Source organism: Sciurus carolinensis, chromosome 4 (assembly GCF_902686445.1).
Source record: "Sciurus carolinensis chromosome 4, mSciCar1.2, whole genome shotgun sequence".
NCBI lineage: Eukaryota > Metazoa > Chordata > Mammalia > Rodentia > Sciuridae > Sciurus > Sciurus carolinensis.
The window spans coordinates 14499384-14521432 of NC_062216.1; the positions used below are offsets into that span (position 1 = coordinate 14499384).

Here is a 22049-nt window from a genome sequence, read left to right on the forward strand (position 1 = left end):
CTATGGGGGCCTTTCTGGCTCTGTGAGACAGACCTTTCTAAAGATGGGGCTGCTCTACCTGAATGAGTGGCATTCCCAGGACAGGGAGGGTGGCCGGTGGCTGGGGACCACGGGAGATGTCAGACGGTTCCCATGGAGGAAGAATGGCCTCTATTCCTTCCAGCTTTCTGCCATTAGTCCCATTCTCAGGCAAGCTCAGTCCCCTGGGGACCTGGAGAGAGAGGAGGAAGGGAGGGCTGCCCATGAGGTGCACCAGGGTCCGCTGGGGCTGGGGCTCCCGGCTGCTGGAGGCAGGCCTTCGGAGGAAGTGTTGAACAGTCGGGAGCAAATGCCGAGACCACTCACTCACAACAAAACCTGGCCCGGACACTGCTTCGCAGTCTCCAAGCTGCTTTCACACCTCCAGCTCACGTCCGTCCGTCACCTTTGGACTCACCCTGCTGTGTGAGGCAGGTGTCCCTGCCGTTCTGCGATCACTAACCAGACTTTGCTGCTGGGAGTACATAACTCCTGAGATTCACAGCAGACCCATAGGACAAATGGGGCTAAATAAAACACAGGCTCCATGTCATTTGTCCAAGCAACCTCTGCAGAACACCAGGATGCCTTTCAGAAGACCCACCTCTGGCACCCACTTGCCAAATTAAGCATGGAGAACTAGCATGCGTGACAATGGGAATGTGTTGGGGTAAAAGAAAAACCCTACCCCCAGAGGTAAAGGAGCGGCTTCGCGCACCCGCCTAGAGGCTGGAATCTTGATCTGATTCAGCAGCTCAGGACCAGGCTCTGACAGCCTTCTGCTTTATCATTAGCACCCAGGCCTTCAATTTCACCTTTGTCCCCTCTTGGTTACAGGATGGCTGCTATTCACCCAACCTCACGTCCACATTCCAGGCAGGAAGAAAGGGAATGGGTGAAAGAACAAAGGACACCAAGGCTTCTCTTTTTGCCTTTTATTCAGGAAGAAATCCCTCACCAGAGTTTCTCCTACATCTTAGCCAGAACAGAGCTGCCCTTCAGTGCAGTAGAGGCTGGGGCATCCAGTATCTCAGCTTCCCAGTCTCTAGAGTAGAGGCAGGAAGGGAGAGGACAGCTGACCCACAGTGACAAGACATGCCTCTTTCCAAACACAGCAAAGCATGACAAGAGCCCCGGCTCCTTGGTGGCGGTGCCTCCCCACAGAGCCTGGGGTGCGCCTTTGCACCTTTGTCTGCCACTCTGGGAAGAAAGGCTGGCCTGCTGGATGGGGGCCAGCCTGGAACAGGAGCCGGTCCGGGGGGATGAAAGGCTTCAGGCTCAGGGGTGACACCAGAGGGCATCCTGGCGGGCCCATGGCCCCGGCCAACAGCAGCTGTTCCACGCAGCCTCCCAGGAAGAAGGCTCTTAACTAGATTTCCTATGCAGAGCTTTGTGGGGGAGGCTCAAACCTCCACCCACTGTGGGCTAAATCTGTGTTCCAACCACCATCGTCATGAACAGTGGGCGCACGGGCGACTGTTGGTGCTTTCGGCTTCTCGGAGGCGTGCTGGAGCCCAGCCATCCTCAGGGCCAGGACACAAGGGACCCCAGCTGAGGTCACAGGGAGCCAGCCTCTTTATGTAGAGGACACTCAGTCTCCCCTGGAGCCAGTGCACTCTGCAGGAGGGCTGAAAGCTCGTTGTGGTTGTTGGTTGTTGGTGGATTTGGCTAGGAACTCTGGGGAACCGGGCTCGGATTGTAGCTCTTGCCCCTAACTCTGCATCAGAGACACCTGGGAGGCTTCCACACCTGCACCACACCGGGGGACCTTCAGCCAGAACCTCTGCCACCCAGCAGCATCCAGGCTTGGTGATTCTTGTGCCCCTGGTGATTCTTATAGTCAGGGGTCACCTTGGGGAAAATGGCTCTCACTCAACTTGAACATGAACCTTGACCCGATCAGGTCAGTGCAGTCTCCACTCAAGGTCAAGTGAGTGCTGTAGGCCTCCAGGTCTTAGTCTCTTTTCTGTTACTATAACTAAATGCCACAGGCTGGGTAATTTCTAGAGAATAGAGGGTTTTTAGCTCATGGTGCTGGAGTCTGAGTAATCCAATAACATGGCGGGCGTCTGGGGAGGGCTTTCTCACCGGCTGCATCATAACATGGCGGAGAGTGTCACACGGGAGACAGCAAGCATGCCGGCTCAGGCCTCTCTTCCTTTTCTTATAAAGCCACTAATGCCATCATGAGGATCCACCTTCATGACCTCAAAAGATCCTAATCCTCCCAAAGTGTCCACTTCCAGACACCATCAGCACAAATTTGGGGATTAAGTTTCCAACACAAGAACTTTGGGAGGACGCATCTGAGCCATGGAGAGTGAGAACCTTCACTGGGTTTTCTGCAGGAAGGAATGGGAGAGGCGGGGTAAGCAGGGCCTAGGGTTAAGGTGGGCTAGTTTGGATCATGCTGGTGCACAGGGCTGCCCTTAGTTCCCGGCACCAGGACCCATGGCCCCAGGACCATCAGGCAGGGGGACAGTGGCTAGGCCTGACGAGGGAGGCGTCGAGGTGGCGAGACCGGAGTCGGGTGACCTGTGTTTAAAGGACATGCTCTGGGGAGGGCCTGCTCTGTAGGGACTGGCCAACCCTGGTCAGCAAGGCCCAGCCCCCACGTCACAGCAGCAGAAAATTCAGAAAATAAAAGCCAAGATTAACACAGGCCCGCCTTCTCAGTCCTGGACCTGACTGTCTCCATGTCCACTGAAGTCCAGTCACACGCCGTCCTAAGATGGCTTTCCATTTCCTTCTGTGTGGGAAGAGAGCCACTCACAGACTCCCCAAGTGGGCCAGGTGGAAGGGGGAGGCCTTGGAGATTTTAAGCAGCAGGACCAGATTTTATTTGCATTTCAAAAAATCAGGATCAAGGTAGAAAAATTGATCCTGGCTCAAGAGAATACGGAGGGACAGTGAGAGGCCATTTGAGGAGACCAGGTTGAAGAGGGTGGCGGCTTGGACCGGCGTGGTGGCAGAGGGGACAGGGGAGGTGAGGATGCTGGGAAGCGACTGTCAAGACCTGATGGCGGATGGGAGGAGGAGGGCCACTGCCGCGCCTGGGCTTGGGATTTGCAAGACCAGATGGAGGGTGCCTTTGTTCCCGGGAACAGGAAACTGGAAGAGCGGACGGCGTGGGTGGACGTGGCGAGCGGACGTGAGACGTGGGTCATAGGACACAGGCCTGGCGCCCAGGCACAGCTCCGGGCTGGAAAAGGGAATGTAGCTGTGGCCTGACCTTCCGGGGTAAGGGCGCCTCAGCTCAGCCCCAGGGGAGCGGCCCTGAGGACGAAGAGCCCCCGGGAGTCACAAAAGCCGGGAGGAGAAGGTGCCCTGTAGACAAGCAGCGGCAGCCATGCCAGCTGCAGCCGGGGCGTCGAGCGTGACCAAGATGAGAAAATGTCCCTGGGACATGGCGGCGGTGACCGTGGGGGGGCTGCAGCAGAAGCAGAGGGGGCAGAGCAGGTTAAGGAGCCCGTGGGAAGGAGGACACAGAGACGGCATGCGGACATCTTCAAGGGGTTTGTCCACGGGACAGGGAGCAGAGGAGGGCCAGACCTGTGAACGTGGAAGGGACGTGACCGTCTTCTAATGCTGCGGAGGAGCGGGAAGGTGGACCGTTCAGGAGACCCGGCGGAGGGTGGGGCGGGCAGGCAGGGGGCATCTCGTCTCCCCGAGCCTGGGCCTTGCAGCTTCCCCGGCGTGACGGGGGCAGGGGCGGCTGCGTGTGGGGTCTCTGGCTCTGAAACCCATCTTGATGGTGGCCTCATCCTTCTCTGAAAAGTCGCCATTGGGAAAACTATCATCCAAGAGAGGACGGCGGAGTTGGGGAAGGATGGAGGTTAAGGAGTGGGACGTTTGGAAATCCTGGAAAGTCATTCCCAAGCGCAGGTCGAGTTGAGCAACGCAAAGTGAACGTGAGGGCCCTTCCTGAAACTGGTGACCAAGAATGTGCCATGGAGCCAGCCTCCCTGTGGTCGTGACCTCCCCCTGGAGAGCTCACTGCCCAGCCCACAGAGCTAAGGGAGGGGGTGTACCCAGAACTGGGTTCTGGCCATTTCCTCTGGATTAAGACACCAGAACAGAGGGAGTCGATGGGTTGAGAAAGCTACCGATGGTCTGGAGGTCCCCTTGAGGTCAGAGCGAGTCCCTGGGAGGCACTGCTGAAGAGGCCAGCTGGCCTGGCTGGAGAGGAGGCTGCGGCCAGACCCGGTGGCTGTGTTGGGGAGCGGATCAGGGGTTGGCAGCCTCAGAACGTGCCGTGGAAGGCAGTGGCCGGGACAGAGAAGTTGCCCAAGGTGCCGAGCTCTCGGAGGCAGAGGGGTGGTGCTGGAGGGGTGTTCCCCGGGCTTGCTAAGGCGCAGGGACCCTGGCAAGATCTGGGGTGAGCAGGAGGTATAGTGCGTGACACTAGCGGCGGCCACCAGGAGGGCAGCAGCCAAGACGGAAGAGGTGGAGGACGCGGAAGCCCTGTGCCAGAGAAGCTGGGCCACAGGGAGCAAGGACGCCCTCCTGCCCTCCTGGTGCTGGACCCGCGGGCATGAGGGAGCAGCGAGAGCCAAGGAGCCGCGCTCCCGGAAAAGGCAAGGAGTGGAAGCAGCAATCTATGGAGAGACGGCGGGGCTGAAAGGCGGCTGGTTACCCGTGGCCGTCCAGAGGGAAGAGCCTGGAAGAGGAAGAGGGTGGAGGACCGGCTCAGAGGCAAGGGAGAGCGGGGTACTTCCTGCAGAGGGTGTGGCAGAGGCCAGAGCTGGGAGGGCAAGGTGGCTTTGATGGACAACCAGGATGGGGCAGACTGGGGAGGCCCAACCGTCTCTTTAAGGAGGCCAGCAGGGCAGGGACCAGAGGACGTGGCTCGCTGGCCTACAGGAGCAGCGTCTGCTCACCTGGGTGGCAGCCGGGGCCGGGCTTTCCTCCAAAGGCTCCCTTCTCTGAGAATCGCCAGCCTCCTGGTGAGCTGCAGTAAGTAGACAACCCCGGCAGCAAGAGTGACTGAGGGCAGAAGCCACGAGTTCAGGATGAGGCAAGCGCAGCGGGGACAGCTGACCAGCGAGGGTTCCAGGGCCATGAGGCCACCTCTCTATCTGTAGAAGTGTGTGCCGGCTCCTTGGTCCCTCCTCACTCCACTGCCTGCCTCCCCTCACTCCCAGCTGGGGCACGCCTACTAAAATTCCTTTGGGAATAAGAAGATAATCCAATTTTTAAATGGGAAAAAGATGGATAGAGAGATTTCACCACAGAAGACACGTGCATAGTCAACAGGGCAGGAGAAGGCGCTCAGCGTCACCAAGCACTAGGAAGACGTAAATTAGAAACACAGTTGCTGCTTCACAACCGCTGGAATGGCTACAGTCGAGAGCATCGGGAGCCTGGAACCTTCCAGCCCTGCTGGGGAGATGGTCAAGTGGCGCCACCACTTTGGGAAACACTTTGGGGATGTCTTAAAATGTTGTGCATAATTTACCATCAGACCCAGCAATTCCATTCTAGGTATCTCCCCAAGAAAATGGAAAACCAACAGCCACACAAAGACTCATGGCAAATGATTGCATCGGCATCCCTCCTACTAGTCCCAAAGTGGAAATCACCCCCAATGTCCATCAACCAGGCAGACAAACTGTCGGTGGAATATTACCCAGCAATAAAAAAGGAAGGAAGGCCTGAAGCACGTTACAGCATGAAGGAACTTCAGACACGCTGAGCGAAAAAAGCCAGGCACAGAGACCACACATTATATGACCCTGCTGATGTGAAATGTCCAAGGAAGGCAAAAAGGAGATTAAAGAGACAGGAAGTAAGTTAGTGCTTGCCTGGAGGTGGAGAAGGGAGCAGGAATGACTAGAAATGGGCCCAAGCCTCTTTTTGGGGTGATGGAAACATGGCGAATTTAGATTATGGTGATGGTTCTCCAACTCTACAGCTAGAAAAAGTCATTGCAATGTATATACTTGACGTTACAGCATGAAGGAACTTCAGACACACTGAGCGAAAAAAGACCATACGTCAATAGAGAAGTTCCTCTTAAAAAAAAAATCATCTGGGGCTGGGAATGTTGGTGGAGTGCGTGCCTCTCAAGCCCAAGGCCCTGGGTTCAATCCCCAGCACCGCAAAAAAAAAAAAAAAAAAAATTCATCTGGACAGGTTCAGACCTAATTCTGCTTCTGGGTCAGCATCGTGGCCCCCGAGGACGGTGCTCTGTTATCATGGCCCTAGTGCCTTGCTTCTGTCCTGCTGCTGGGTGGTCAAGGCGCCCTCCTCCAAATGCCCCTCAAAAACAGAATGAGACGTCCCTGCGCCCTCTGTCCCAGGCCATCCCCCGGCCTCTCCGCACCAGGGAGAAAGAGATAGAGACTGACATCTCCAAGGTAATGCTGTGAGATTGCTATACATTCTGCTTTATGTTATAATTTCAGTTTATTTTTAGCAGTTAATAGCTCACAGGCTCAAAAATCAAAACGCTAGAACAAGCATACAAGAGCTTCTTTTCCCACCTCTATCCCATTTACCCATAAAGCTACCCCACCCACAGTCTCCACTAATTTAAAAAAAAAAAATCCTTTCATAGTTTGTTTATGCAAATACAAGCCAATGGGAAGACATATCTCATTTTCTCGTTCTTGTATAAAGGTAAGGAACTAGGCACATTGTTTTGCACCTTGCTTCTTCCACTTAATTTACCCTGGAGAGCTTTTCACATCAGGTCGGAGAGATGTTCCGTGTTTTGTTTTGGTGGTTTTGCAGCTATAAAGTTTTCCATTGTGATCATGGATCATTGTTTATTAACCAATCCCCAACTGATGGACACTTGAGTTATTTCTAACTTTTTGAGAGAGCTGCACGAATAACCGTAAATGCAAGTCACTTCCTACATGTGCAGATATTTGTAAGTGGGGGAGTGACAGAGATGGCATTGCTGAGTGGAGAGGCCCGTCACCCGGGTTATGCATTCCCAGGGCAAGGCAGAAGCCCGCTGCCCACAGCCCTGTCAACGGGGCGTGCTGGCCTGCAGGTTCCCAGCATGCTTGGAAAGGGCTTTGAGTCTGTCCAGTTCTCTTCAAACAGGATCACTTTCTTTTTCATTTTATTTTATTGTGCTGAGAACACTTAACCACTTCACAACAAGATGCACCCTCAACGGATTTTTAAGTTACAATATGATATTGTTAACCATGGACAGAGGTCAAAAGTCGATCTCTAGAATTTATTCATCTTGCATTACTGGAAGTTGATTAGTGAGTTCCCATTCCACCCACCTGGCCCTTGGCAATCACTGTTCTGCTTTCTGCTTCTGCAGGCTTGACTGTTTTCCAAACCACCTGTAAGTGGGATCGCACGGCATTTGTCCCTCTGTGACTGATATCTTTTACTCAGCATAATATCCTCCAAGTCAGCCCGCGAGGCATATGACAGCATTTCCTTCCTTTTTAAGGCTGAATAGTATTCCATTCCATGTATGGATGGTCCCCAGCTTACATAGGTTTGACTTATGATTTTTCAACTTTACCATGGTGTGAAAGTAATGTACGTTCAGTAGAAACCTTGCTTTGAATTTTGATTTTTCCAGGTTAGTGATATATACAGTACAATACTTTCATGACGCCCAACTATAGACAAATGCAAATGTTCTGAACACAATTCAGGTAGGCTAGGCCAAAACACCCTGCTTGCTAAGTTAGGCATAATAACTGCACTTCTGACTTAGAACTTATTCAACTTTTGATGGGTCTATCATGATGTAAGCCCCATAATTCAAGGAGCATCTATAGATATCATTTTTTTCTTTACCCACTTTACGGACACTTAGATCGATTCCGTATCTTGGCAGCTGTGACTACCGCTGCAGCAGACACAGGGGTGCAGGTACCTCTTCGGGTCTCTCTGAGATTCTCTCAATCATTCTGAACGTTTCCCTGGAAGCGGGTTTGCTGGGTCAGACCCGCCAGGGGAGCTTCACTAAGGCACCAAGTAAAGGTTAGAACCGCCAAGTTCAGCCTCGTCGGTTTTTAGCAACAAGCCGGAAGGGAGAAGGACTTAGCTGGAGCCCCCCGAGTGCCAGTGTGACAGCATTCGTACCTGGCACGCCTGGCATTGGACTAGGAGCGCATGATCCTCCAAGAAGCGTGAGACCATCTCTGACCTGGGCAGGAGGACAAGTGGCAAGTGCGAAGGGTTCTGAGGACAACTCTGTTGTTGGCTTGTTGTCCTGCAGTCCTGGGGTTGAGCCCAGGGCCTTGGGGGTCCTGGGCAAGCCCCCGGCGCAGTTCCACTGTGGAAAGTGTTGGCTGTAGGTCCTCCGCTCCCGGCTACGCCAACAGGATGAGCTGCCACGGTCAGCAACGGGTTTGACATTCTAAAAGACTGGACAGTCTCCTCTTCTCTACTTAAGCTTGTCTCCTCCAGAGAATGGGTGGGGTCCTGAATCAGACCTCATATGTTCTACCTAAGGGTCCAGCATTGTGTGTGTGTGTGTGTGTGTGTGTGTGTGTGTGTGTGGTGCTGGGCTTCAAACCCAGGGCTTCACAGATGTCAGGCATGCTCTCTGGCACTGAGCCACATCCTCAGTCCCACAGTCCAGCTCTTGAATACCTGTTTCCCAATTTCTCTGGTGAGCAACAATCCCTTGACACACACTTCTGCCCCGTATTTGCTAGGGAGTTTCTGTTGGCAGTCAGGGTCATGGAAATGACTGGGACCCAGCTCCTGAGTCCACTAAGACAGAAGCTCTGCAAGACCATCAGCACAGTAACCCTTTCTTTCCTGCCAAGTCTTTGAAGAGGTCTATTATGAGGTTGTTTAGCAGGGAGGTGATTATCTTAGTCTCTCTCCTGTTACTATAACAAAATACCCAAGTCTGGATATGTTATATAGAAAAGAGGTTCATTTAGCTCATGATTCTGGAGGGTCAAGGGTATGGAACTAACTTATGCTTGGCTCTGGTGAGGGGCTCATGGTAGATGGCATCACAATGACAGGAATAGATGGGCGCAAGAGCTCACACGGTGAGATAGGAAGCCAGAGAGCAGCTGGGGACTAACTGGGGACCCAGGAGAAGTACAAGAACTACATTAATCCCTTCCAAGGGCGTGCCCCTAATGACCTAAGGACCTCCCCAGGCCCTGCCTCTCTTACAGGTCTCACCACCACACTGAGGACCAATCACATCCAGGCCACAGTAGTAATCAAGGGTGAACCTCAGGATAAGAGCACCTCAGAGAAGGCCATGCAGCAGACTCTCGATTCACTCAGTAGAGACGCCGCAGAGTTGGGCAGCTGCAAGGGGGGAGTGGGGAGGGACAGTGGTGGGAACCAAGGATGAGGACCAAAGAGGAGAACTGCCCCGGCCATCGTTTGAACAGAACAATGAAGGTCCAGGGATTTCCTACAGGACCCTTTTTAAAAGTATAAGTCTTTTCTTCTCAGCATAAAGACAATGTGTTATAGTGCAGAAACATTGGAAAATGCAAAAATTAGGTTCATAATTATTCCACATCTTCACTTCCTCTCTCTCCACTCTTCTTCCCATGGAGGACATATATGGGATTGGCAGATGTTTTTGGTCTTCTTTCCTTCTTTTTAAAGACAATGAGATTATGGCATACGTAGGATTTCAAAACCCACTTTATGGTTCTATGTCCTTAAAAACTCCAGGCATAAACATTTAAAATCAATATACATATATATTAATTTTATAGGCAAAGATAGGACTTAGTTTTATTTGCATGACTTTCATTACTACTGAAATTGAACATTTGCTCATATGTTTATCAATCATTTGTATTTCTTATTTTACAAATTCTTTGGATGTTGCTTGTCTATTTTTTCATTGGGTTATCATTCTTTTTCTTATTCATTTAAAAAGTACTTATGTATTAAGAATACGAACACTTTTCCACATATCTTGCTAATATTTACCCTAAGTTTATTGTCTTTGAATTTCATTTGGCTTTTTTTTGCCATATATAAGATTCAAAATTCTATCTAGTTAGATTATATCAATCTCTTCCTTCATGCCATTTACTGCTGACAGTTTGGTACGTGGTTTTCCAGACATTTCCTATGCATATGCAAATACATCTATAAATATATATATTGAGGGAGATAGTTATATATGTAAAGTTTCCCTGAACATTTGAGATGTCACATCCACTCTTCTGTAATTTGCTTATTTCACATGCTAGCATATTACAGATATTTCCCATATTAGAATACAAAGATTTAATTGTAACAGTATTGCCTTGTATGAATTCAATATTTTGCTCTTTGAACCAGTTTTGGAACACTGTCTTTCATTTACACATTTAGATATGGAAGTTGGGCTGGGGAGATAGCTCAGTTGGTAGAGTGCTTGCCTCTCAAGCACAAGGCCCTGGGTTCAATCCCCAGCACCACAAAATAAATAAGTAAATAAATAAATAAATAAATAAATAAGGAAATTTTATGGGGTTTGAAAGAGACAGAAACCTAAGTTTATTTATTCCATGTAGTGAGTCAATAGTCCCCAATGACATTTATAAAATAATCTGTCCTTTCCCTCTGACTTGAAATAACTTTGTCTTATTAAGTATCATATATAAAATAACAATCATATATTAAATATATATACTGAAATTTTGAGTTTCTTTCTTGATTTTCTATTTTGCTTCTTTTATTTATTCCTCAATGCCACATTTTTCTAATTATTATAGTTTTATAATATATTTTAATACCTATATAATCAATACCATTCCCTGTCTCATCTTTTTCAATATTACCTTGGCTAATTTTTTCCTTTTATCTGATTTCTTTTGCATTTAATTATGGGCTTTGGAATAATTTCTGAAATTCTCCAAACATCTACTTAGGATTTAGATTGTAAATGTGTCAAATTACATAAATTGAAGTCTTACTGACATTTTTATAAAACATTTCAGTTTAAAAGCAGAGTGTGTATCTCTCCAGCTACTCAATTTTTGTTCTTATGTGCGCCAGTAACATTTTTGTTTTCTTTGTCATGCTTATTTTGAGATTGTTTTACATTTTTTTGTTATAAAATTGCATTGTAAGTAAGACTGTAATATATATGTTATGACTTATTAAGATAGAGGAAAGCACTGACTTTGTGTACCTTTGGTAACAGCTTACTGAATATTTTTCTAGTTGTTCTGTTTTTTTCATGAATTTCTCATGTAGACAACCAAGTAATTTGCGAAAACAAAAAATTGTGAAAAAGGAAGGATAGATGGTTTTATTTCTTCCTCTACTGTGTTTATACTCGGTCTCTTGCTGTTGCTTACTGTTTGAGCTAGAGCAGATTCTGGGTTGAATCAAATTTTCTCCTTCTGGGAGTCGACAGAGACCACACGCACATCCTAATATTTCCATCTCTTTATCTTTCTCTTCCAGGTCCTTGGGGATTTTCTCAGGTTTGCCTCCACATTGTCCCATGTAACTTCCTATAGCACCTAATGGGTGGTTGCCCGTCCTTCTGGATTTTAACATTCAGTGGTCAGCATTTGCATCCCTAGGCTTCTCGTCTCTGGAGAGCTGCCAGTGACCCCAGTGGCCACAGCCAGTGGCCTCTCTGGGTCCTCACCCCCACCACCATGGCGGCCATATTGACACCTCCTGCACCCCACCCTTGAACACCTCCCCGCGCTCTCCTCCTGACTCTCTTCCCCTCGGTGCATTCCTCTCCCCACCCCTTCAAAGTTCCACTGTCGCCATCCTTCACTTGTCGCTCTGCAAGTTCTCTCTGAGGGATGAGGTCCATCCCCAGGTTCACGGCCTGTTTGCCGAGTCTAGAGAGAGCTCCAACCTCCTCACTCCATAGAAGGGACCCTCTACCTGTGTGCTCCAACACCAAACCCGCAGGCTCAGAGTCTCCAGCTTTCTATGCCTGGTGTCCATGGTGCCATCGTCCTCCAGCTGCCCAAGACAAAACCTGAGGCATCCTGAGCTTCTCCCTCCCGCATGTGTCCTCGCCGGCCACCTCATGCCGCTGATTCTGCAGGATCGCTGTCTTGCCCGTCTCTTTATCACGGCTGCTACTGTTTGAATTAGTCTGTCTGGTCTACTTTTCAGAGTGTTGCAGGGATCTTGATTGTTTGCTTTGCTTTTAGTCTTTAACTCCATCCTCATTGTGCCTCTCTAAACACATCGTGTCGCTTGTCTGCTCAAACCTTTGCAGTGGGTCCTGCTTCGCCATACGTTCTGAACGCCTTAGGACATGCAAAGCTGTCTATCATGTGGCCCCAGTACTCTCTTCAGCTCGTCGCCCACCATCCCTTCCCAGATGCCCTAGGTCCCAGCTGTTCCCCAGACGTCCCCAGATGTCCCCATGCCTTCGCACATGCCACTCCCTTTGCCAATAGAGCGCTTAGCCCGACCCTTTACCTGCTCATCCTTCAAGATCAAACTCAAAAGACCTCTGTGCGGCCCTCTGGATTCCTGAGGTAGAGGTTCGGGCTCCCTCCCGGGTGCTCCCTCAGTACCTGGGCACCGGGAACCTGGTAGAGAAGCTGCACGCATGTCCATCCAGGTCAAGAGGGGGGCCGGCAATCCCTGGTCATCAGTCCCCTTACCCTCTCTCCCCTCTCCTCCCCGACACTCACCCGAGCTCAACCACCCTGCATGCCTGCGCCTGGCCAGCCACACGGCCCAGCGACCCAGCCACGCACTGTAGTGTATTCCTTCTCTCACTTTCTGAGACGACGACTTAATGCTGCTTCTCTATCCCCCATGTCCTACGATCCCTCTTTCCCTGATGACTTTTCCTCTAATTCATTGAAAACTAGGAGCATTGAGAGACAAATGTCCTCATTCCTCACCACTTCTTCCAACTCTCTTCTCCCAGAGACCCGGCCCTGCACTTTGCTCTGGTTCCCGTCCCCTCCCACCCTCCCCCAGCCTCGGCTCTGGCGGTGACTCTCTTCTTCCGCTCTGCTGTGTGCACCTGCTTTCCCACTAGGTCCTTTCCACGGGCTGCCACACACTCCTGACTGGCATCCGTCTCTTCAGAAAAGCCTCCTGACTCTTCCTTCCCCGGCAGGCACAGTCACCCCACACCAAAACCTCCTCCTCGCTGTCGTCCTTAACAGCTCGAATCCGTCTCACCTCAGCCTCTTGTACTCATCCGTCCTTTCCCCTCCACCGAAACTTGTCTTGCCAAGATCACGGTGATCTCAAATCACGTCGCCACCTCTGCGTCCTCATCTTGCTCAGCCTTCAGCAGCTCTGAGCAGGGTGGGCCACATTCTCCTTCCGTATCCGCCTTCATGACACCTGCTCTTCAGGTACCCCACTTCTAAAAATGCAAATCAAGGCACAGTGTTGCCTGCCGAAAACCCTAGGGGTTCTGTTGTACTTAAAGGTGACCCCCACTCCTACCCGGCCCACAAAGCCTTTGGTGCCTGGCCCCTGCCCCCCACCACCCCACCAGGTCCTCTGCTCCCTGTCCAGCGGACTCTGGCTGCAACGGCATTCTTCCCGCGCCTCCTTCCCTCCTGAAACCTGTCACAGGTCCTTTCTCTTCCCAGGGCTCATTTCTACTTGTCCCACCCAATTGCACCTTCATCACAACTGGACATGATGTCCCTGCCTGTTTATTTTTATTATCTGTGTCTTAGAATAAAACTCCCTGGAATCATGGAGTGGACCATCCACGCTCCACTGGCTCCCCGGCCCCTGGAGCGGCGTCTGGCACAGAGAGGGGTGCGGCTGAGGCTTGTTGCAGGGATAATGGATCCTGCTGCCCCTGACACGGAGCAAGTGCTCTTTACTGCACCAGAAGTTCCTGGAGGGTGGGCGCCCTGTTTTAGGTTCTTCGGTTCCTCCCCGGTGCCTAGCATGGTGCTGGGGACCTCCAGGCGCTTATGGATATGAGTCCCTGGACTAATTTCTTCATCAAGGGAGAGCCAGAGTCCTGGTGTCCACTTCATAACCTCATTTCTCTGAGAATAAGCACACGGCATGAGAGCAGTGTCATGAGAATGAGGACCGGGGGGTAGGAGCTGGGGTAAGGGAGTGCCCACCGCCTGACACCCTGGGACCCTCCATCAACACTCTGGGCCCGGGGCCCCCTTACCTTTTGGTGCATGTGTTACAGGGCGCAACCTACATCTTGATGATGGTGGATCCCGATGCGCCCAGCAGGTCAGAACCCACCAAGAGGTACTGGAGACATTGGCTGGTGACAGACATCAAGGTAAGCAAGCCGAGAGGCACTTTGTGACTTGTTTGGAAGACTGTGCAGACTCTCCTTCAGCAGGACACGAGGCCAAGCGAGGACGTGGGTGTCAGATGCCCCCAACACTCACCCCTCAGCTCCTCCCAAGTTTCCCAATGATTTCCAAAAAAGTCCAAGGGCTAGCGATGGGTTCCCCAGGACACCGTCCTCTGCGTGAGAGCAGGAGAAAGCCCTGATGTCTAGTGTCTATTGACACATGTGGTGTAGGTCCTTCCGCCACAGTCAATTTCAAGGCACCAAAGATTTAGGAACCAGCTCACAGAACGTCTGAAAACGCAATGGTTGGCGCCAGCTCACCCAGGGATTTGGGAGCGCTGGTGTGATTCCGTGAAGTCCAGGTGGCAGACCTGGCAGTGGGGGGTGTGCTGTGGGGGACCACCCCCCTGCTGGGCAAGGGACGTGGAGAAGGTGTGGCGATTGCCCTTCCTTTGTGCAGAAACAAGCAACACCTTCAGCTTTAACTGTGAGAGCTGTGAAGGAGCCTGGCTCACCCTTTCCAGAGCAGGTCTCAGGGACACAAATTTGGTGGGTTGTTAAGGGGGCTTCTGGGGAGGGGGAAGGCTCCATGGCCAAGTAAGCCTTCCATACTCTGAGTTAACCGAGTGAACCTCATGCCTCACCCGATGGCCTTCTAGAGGTTCTATCATCCTCAGAGGCACTATGGTCCTTGGTGCCCTCAGGGGTTGGCGTGCCAGGACCCCTCACGGGCACCCAAATCCACCGGTGCTCAAGTCCTATATACAAAATGGTGTAGGATTTGCACTGAGCCTACACAATCCTCCCACAGACTTTAAATCATTTTTACATGACTTACAATAAGTAATACAGCATAAATGCTATGTAAATAGTTGTTACACTGTATTGTTTTTTTGTTTGTTTGTTTTTTTCCTTTTTTTTTATTGTAAACAAATGGGATACATGTTGTTTCTCTGTCTGTACATGGCGTAAAGGCATACCATTTGTGTAATCATAAATTTACATAGGGTAATGTTGTTTGATTCATTCTGCCATTTTTTCCCTTCCCCCCCACCCCTCCCACCCCTCCCCTCCATCTATACAGTCCTTCCTTCCTCCATTCCTGCCCCTCTCCCTAAACCCAACTCCAACCCCAACACTAACCCTTCCCACCCCCCATTATGTGTCATCATCCACTTATTAGCGATATCATTCGTCCTTTGGTTTTTTGAGATTGGCTTATCTCACTTAGCATGATATTCTCCAGTTTCATCCATTTGCCTGCATACACTGTATTGTTTAGGGAATAATGACAAGAGAAAAGTCTACATGTTTGGATGCAATCACATGTATGTATGTATGCATATATGCAGATAGCGATAGGTACAGATACATTTTCAATCCTCAGTTAGTTGAATCTGAGGACAAGGAACTTACAGATACAGAGGGCCAGCTGTATATGATGTGCATTTATTTCCCACTCTCTTTTAAGTTACGGAATCTTTTGTTCACGAGCGCCCAGCAGTGTGATTTGGGGAATTCCACACTGGCCTACATGTTCATGAATCCATGCCTGGAAATCCCACAGATGACTTTTGAGAAGAGTCTGCATAGGCCTCAAACCCAATGAGGTAGTGGGAACACAGAACTAGAAAAATTAAGTTTGGATCCAGTTTGAGTCTCGGCTGGCTGCCAGCTCCAGGATCTCTGGAACCTGTCTGGCATTTTTGTCTTTATCTATAACACAGGAATCATGGTATGGACTTTCTGGGGCCATTGAGATGGTCCCATGAGATGGCCCACTGAGAGCGCTCTGGGACATGTGAGAAACCCACAGAGCACAAGGGCTTGTGTCTTTCCTGCCGGAGCCACGGGCAGAGGAAGGGGCATCGGTAGAACTAGGTATTGACTCCTGAGCAAGACCGAGAGTAGGGATGAGGAGTGGGCAGTTAGGCAGACAACCGACCCACAACCCAGTGACCAAGCTTGGGGGACAGCCCTATTTAGAGGCAGGCTGGCTGCTGCCCAAAGGGGCTCCCTCAAGGACCCCCCCAGTAGCAGCTTCTTGGGCATGACCAGCCGCCTCTCGGCACCCACGCCCTTCCCTGGCCAGGTGCTCCTCTATGGGAGAAGCACTTTGGAAACACTCCAAGGGGGAGAGCCGGGTAGGGCCATGCCATTGGGACAGTGGGGAGCAGAGGGCTCAAACGGGAAAGATCCCCCCATCTAAAGCACTGCTGTTTTCTGACTGCGGGTGGAGTTGGCAAAGGGTGGCGACTCAAGAGTGGCAAGTGCTCTGAAGGCCAAGTTCACCACCCGCACACTCAGGCACACAGGGCTTCCTGCAAGAGGGTTCCACTCCTGATACCGAGGCCAGAGTGCGGACAGCTTTGGATGGGATGGTTTCAGAGCTGAGGGGCGAGTTGGGACCAGGCATGGCCTCTCTTCAAAGTCCCAAGTCCCCACTCTCCTCACCCAGTACTCAGGGCACACCTCTCACAGGAGCCTGTGCCACAGATGGGTTTAGCCCCAGCAGCTCAGTTTAGAGGCAGAGCAGGTGGCAGGTGACAGGTGGCAGCTGTCAGGCAAGACTGCTAAGCCGCAGAGCTTAACCAGGGCCACCTGCCCGGGTGCGGCCCTCGGCTTCCAGCTGGAGGAGGCTCTGGTTTCAGTCACATTTTCACCCACTTTCCCTGGCCTGGGTGACCAGCCGGAAGCAGCGGCCCTCCGGTGTAGCCACTTGACCCTTCCCACCTGCCCCCAACTCCCCCAGCCACAAAGGCGCTAGAAGCCAAACCCGCTGAGGTCCCAGGTCCTGGACCTTGGCCACAGGAAGCCTGGGTCTGATCAAATCCGGGCGCCCTTCCTCTGTGCTGCCACGGCCAGTGGTCTGAACAGCCCGCACCCAGATGGGCCGGCAGCTGGTGACATGCGGCTTCCCAGGGCTTCAGCCCCAACACGGTCTCCAGGCCCAACGAGCAGCGAGGACGAGGATGTGGCGCCGGGTGCTGGGAGGCCTTGGTGTGGGTAACAGCACCTGTGTGGGACCTTCTTCCAGTGAAAAGCACGGTCTCCGTCGCTTTGTAAAGTAGCATTGCCATCACACAGCTGGGGGAGGCGGAGGCTGGAGGCGCTGGAAGACGCAGGCTCGCAGCGGGGGGTTGCAGAGCTGGTCTTGGGTGGGAGCCCCAGACTCCAAACCACGCCTGCCCAAGGTGCAGGGCCGGGCGGCACCCACTCGGCCACCTCCGCTGCGGGGAGGAGCCACCACACGCCCTGTGAATGGAAGAATCATCTCTGGGTTCCCCCTAGCTCACTCCTAACTGTCCTTGATAGGCAGAGGTGACCCAGAGAATGCCACCTGGATGGCACACCTGGTCAGTGTTTTGAACCCCACCTATCATTATTCCCCAAAGAGCCCCGGCAGGAAGGCATGGGGTAGCCTCCTGCAGAGTGACAACAGCCCTGTGAGTCCCCAGGCCAGAGAGGCAGACTTGGTGAGATCAGGGGATGGACTGTACTTAGATGGTGGGCCAGACCATGACCAAAACATCTGTAGCCCCCCAGCTCACCCCAAAGAGAGACTGGCAGGGTACAGACTAGAGTAGGGTAACCTCTCTACCTGCAGGCTATTTAAATAAAAGCTAGGAGTTAGAGAGATGCCCAGCAGTAGGGACCAGGCCTTCATGGTACCCTTTTGTTCATCAATTCAACAAATAAATATATTTAGCACTATTTGATGCAGTGGAGGGGTTAAGAGCAATGACTCTGGAGCCAGACTTCTCTGGTTCAAATCCCAAATTCACCATTATTAGCTAGCTGTGTGATCTTAGGCTAGTTGCTTAACTTCTCTGTTTCACTGTGCTTCCTTGTAAAATGGGGATACTGATAGTCTGTACCTCACACCATCGGTGTGAAGCTTAACAGAGTTATTTTAGATAAAGTGCTTGGGACAAGAACACATAGCCCCATACAGTCGTTATTATCATTGCTCTAAGTCAAATGCCTCCAGAGGTCTGGGGTCACAAACACAAAGTAGAAGAAGGCATTGTCCTGCACAGTGGCAGTAATATGAGATCCCAGGGGCAGACCCGGGGTGGAACTTCCTGTATCTGTGGGTTTCCATTGGCTCAAGAACAAGACTAGATGTCAGTACCAAACCTAGGCAGACCAGGGCAGGCAGAGACTGATGCGTAACACCTGGTGCCCTTCTTGGCCTCTCTTTGAAACTCTCCCACGGTGTGGAAGAGGTTCCTCAGCACAGATAAGGCCTCCATGCCCCTGTCCCAGCGCCGTGTCCTCAGCGTTTCCTCAAAGCTGCTTTTCAGTCCTGATCGACTCTGACTAATAATCTTCATGCCGAAGCCTAATTAAGATATCAATTAATTTGCATCCATTCATTTCAAGAGAAACACGGATTGGTTCTCCTTCTATTTGTGTCTGAAAGAAGTGCTCAGGGCCTTTCGTGTAGATATTTTCATTAGACTCTTTATTGTTAATGGGAATATTGAGCACAAGAAGATGGTGCATTAATACTTTCCACAAAGAATGTCATGATTGGTGACAAAGAACACTAGGAACAATTAAGGAGACAAGAGTACCTTTTTTTTCTTCCAAAAAAGAAAATCTTCCTAGAAACCGTCAATGATTCTAAAATTTGCTCTGAATATCTTTTTTGTTTTAAGAAAGAAAAGGAGCCAGCAAGTCCTATTTCTCTTTCATTCAGTGCCCTCAACCTTTGGCAGCTATAAATGCAACCAATCCGGGGTGAATTGAAAGGACCTCTAAGGGGTCATTATTCTGTCTACTTTTCTATAGGGTTGAATTTTTCCATAATTGGAGTTTTTTGTTTTTTTTTAAGAACCTCTAAGTGTGTTCGGCAAATAAGATAAATGGGGACCCAATAAACAGGGCAATGATGACAGCTCCCCGCTTTCTCAAAATGTGGTCAGTGTGTGCCAGAATCCTGTGCTTGAGTGACAGGTCCCGCTCCTGAGTGATTTCAGTCAAGTTGTGTGACCTGATACTGTGGCTTCTCCTGGGGAAAAGTAACACAAACCCTTACTCCCCAGGGCAACTGAGCAAAGGAAGTTACATAAGCAAAGGGAAGCCTTCCTCAAGAGGTACATTAGCCTTGTTCTTAATCAATCCAGCAGCAGAGCCTGTAGAAATTTAAATGTGCATATATAATTATGGATCGTGAATTTTTTTTTATATATACCCAGAAGCCCGCTAATGATAGTAAACAGAATAAAGGATGTTTATCAGGACCGCGAGTGAACAGCAGAGCATCCCCATCCGGGGAAGGTTCATTTTGAGTAATGAAACAACTGGAAGGCCCAGTTACGCTCCCTGAGAGCATGTAGGTTCAGATCTAAGGCCATGAACAGTGTTACCCACTGGGATCAGAAACCATATTTGTTTCCCCTGAATGGGAAGAGCCAGGGCCTGGGCTGCCCGGGCCCGCCTCTTCCAGCTGGGCATCTCTAAGCCTCAGTTTCCTCACTATTAAAATAGGCATGATAGTAGTATCAATTTTCAAGGTGTTCAGTGTGATTAAGGCTCCTGACACGTAACGGTAGGGCTTCAATAAGTGATTCTCTCCCGGAACACCCCCAACTTTGAGATCTGACCGCAGCGGCTACTTAAGATTTAGCAAATTCCCTTAGAATACTGGACTCGGGTTTTGCAAAGTAAAAATTCTAGAGCAGGCCCTTGTGTCTTTCAAGTCTAGAAGCATTTGGGCCCAGCCTGGAGGACCTGGCTTGACCCAGGCCGGCTGGGTGAAGGTGGACAGTCAGCCTTGTCCTTCAGCCTCTGGAGACTGCCCCGTGATTTCCTGGGCTGGATCAAGCCCCGGGAGTCCTCCCTGAGGACAGCCAAGGCCAGGGTGGGGTTGCAGCGGGTGGGAAGGCCTCAGCTGGCTTCCCATGCTGGGCAGGGCTGCGGCCCCTTCTGCTTTTATTTGGAACACAAGCCAGCAGCACCTCTCACCACTTCCTTATCACCACAGTCCCCAGTCGCCGTCATTGTCCTACCCAGAGATGCCTTCACTCCCATTCAAAATGGTTTAAATAAAATGCTGCTACAAAATGGAATATTATCTTTTGATGAATGTTTTTAAAGCCTTTTAGGTTTTCATGGTAATTTGTGGTATAAAATTATTTGGAGATAAGAGCCAAATTAGCTCTCCTATGCTGAGGTCGCTGTGTCCTGTTATCCATGTGAGCGGTGTTTAAATATAATCAGTCCTTAGACTAATGCAGCATAATTGTTCATTTGAAATAGCTTTTTTTTTTTTACTCCATTCAATGAGTCATTAAAATATTCAAGGGATAATGCAGTGAATTGGAAATGAATTTATCATATTATCCCATACATACGGTAGCGTTCAGGTAACTAAGGAGAAGGGGCGGGGGAGGGGAGCGCGCATGTGGCTATCAGGCACAGGAGGAAAGGAGCAGCTTATGCAGGAAGGGGAAACAAGGCTTTAGGGGTTTATGGCAAGCCAGTGTGGAGAGGCCGCCCGGAGGGAGAGGCAGAGGAGAGCGCTGCTCTTCAACGAGGCCTCTCTCTCTCCCTCTCTCTCTCTCTCTCTCTCTCTCTCTCTGCGCTCTGAGAATCTGTGCTCCACCACAGCTCCGCTGTTAACTTATTTTTATCAAATATGTGTTTATATCAGAAAGTCGTTATGGAAACCAATTCTGCCATCCAGGAGAATTCCTGGATCAGGCAGAAAATTCTCTCAACGCTCCCCCCCAACACACACACACACACACACACACACACACACACACACACACACACACACGCGCGCGCGCACATGACACCCTGCACGGCACGGCACAGCTTTGCTCACCTAGCTCTGCATTAGCCGTGATGTGACGGCAGGGTGGTGCCCTGGCCCTCCTCCAGGGGCAGAGCTGTGAGAAGGAGACGCCTGAGACTAACAGTCCCCATCCGCTTCTGTCCTACAGCCAGGAGCCAGGGCTTGTCACTGCCCCCTGGGCCTCAGTTGCCCACCTCAAGGCAGAGGCTCCCAGGAAAGGACAGGGCTGGGGTGGGAGGGAGGCCGTGGCAGAACCGTGGAAGCCCAGGGGTCCTCCCTTGGTCTCAGGACAGTTCTGCTACTTTGCATCGTTGGTGCCACGCCCTGAGCACACTATTTGAAGAGGGCTGGGGACCGGTCTGAGGACAGTAGACGGAACTGCGAGGCTCTTTAAGAAACCACATCATGTCAGCAACCGCCAAAGAGGGAGGAGAGTCAGCCTCCTGGCGCCCCGCCGGGAAGTGGGAGGACAGCTGTGGACGCCTGACTGAGAAGAGCAAGGTCCTGCTGCCCCACGGGGCACCCTATTTCCCCTGGGTAAAGTCTGACAGGCAGCAACTGGACTCCTTATCAGGAAGCACTTTCTAAGAATTTGACTGCCTGATGACGGAACACGTACCCCATGGAGCAAGTTCCTCTTCACTGAAAGCGATTATCCACGGGTGGCCCAGGAAATGTGCTTCCCCAAGTGGAGGCTGGTGCAGGTGACCAGTCAGATGTGCCCCTTGTCACCTCCAAACAAGGTCTTCAATGCATATATCCCCTCCTGGCCAGAGATACTCTTAGAGCTTTTATCTGTATAACTAACATAGAAACACCAAGAACAACTCAAGAAGGAAGAATAAAGAGGAAGATGAAAAGGAAAGAGAGAAGAGGAAGAAAGATAGTAAGAAAAAGTATTTACACACTGGCAGAAGATACCAAGCTTTGCATTTTACACTGATATATCATTTAATCATCACAAAGCCCTAAGAGGAAAGCAGGGGAGATAAGAAAACTGAGACCTGGAGTGGTAAGCAACATGCCTGA

The 22049-nt window shown here is 50.8% G+C and overlaps 1 protein-coding gene across 2 annotated transcripts in view; it reads left to right on the forward strand.

Annotated features, from left to right (window-relative positions):
• Positions 1-22049, forward strand: part of Pebp4 (phosphatidylethanolamine binding protein 4) — a 217918-nt gene that overhangs the window by 113527 nt on the left and 82342 nt on the right. For both annotated transcript variants that reach the window (XM_047548895.1, XM_047548896.1), the window contains one exon: positions 14096-14194. In XM_047548895.1, coding sequence (XP_047404851.1) covers positions 14096-14194 — 99 coding nt within the window. The remainder of the gene's footprint in view (positions 1-14095; positions 14195-22049) is intronic.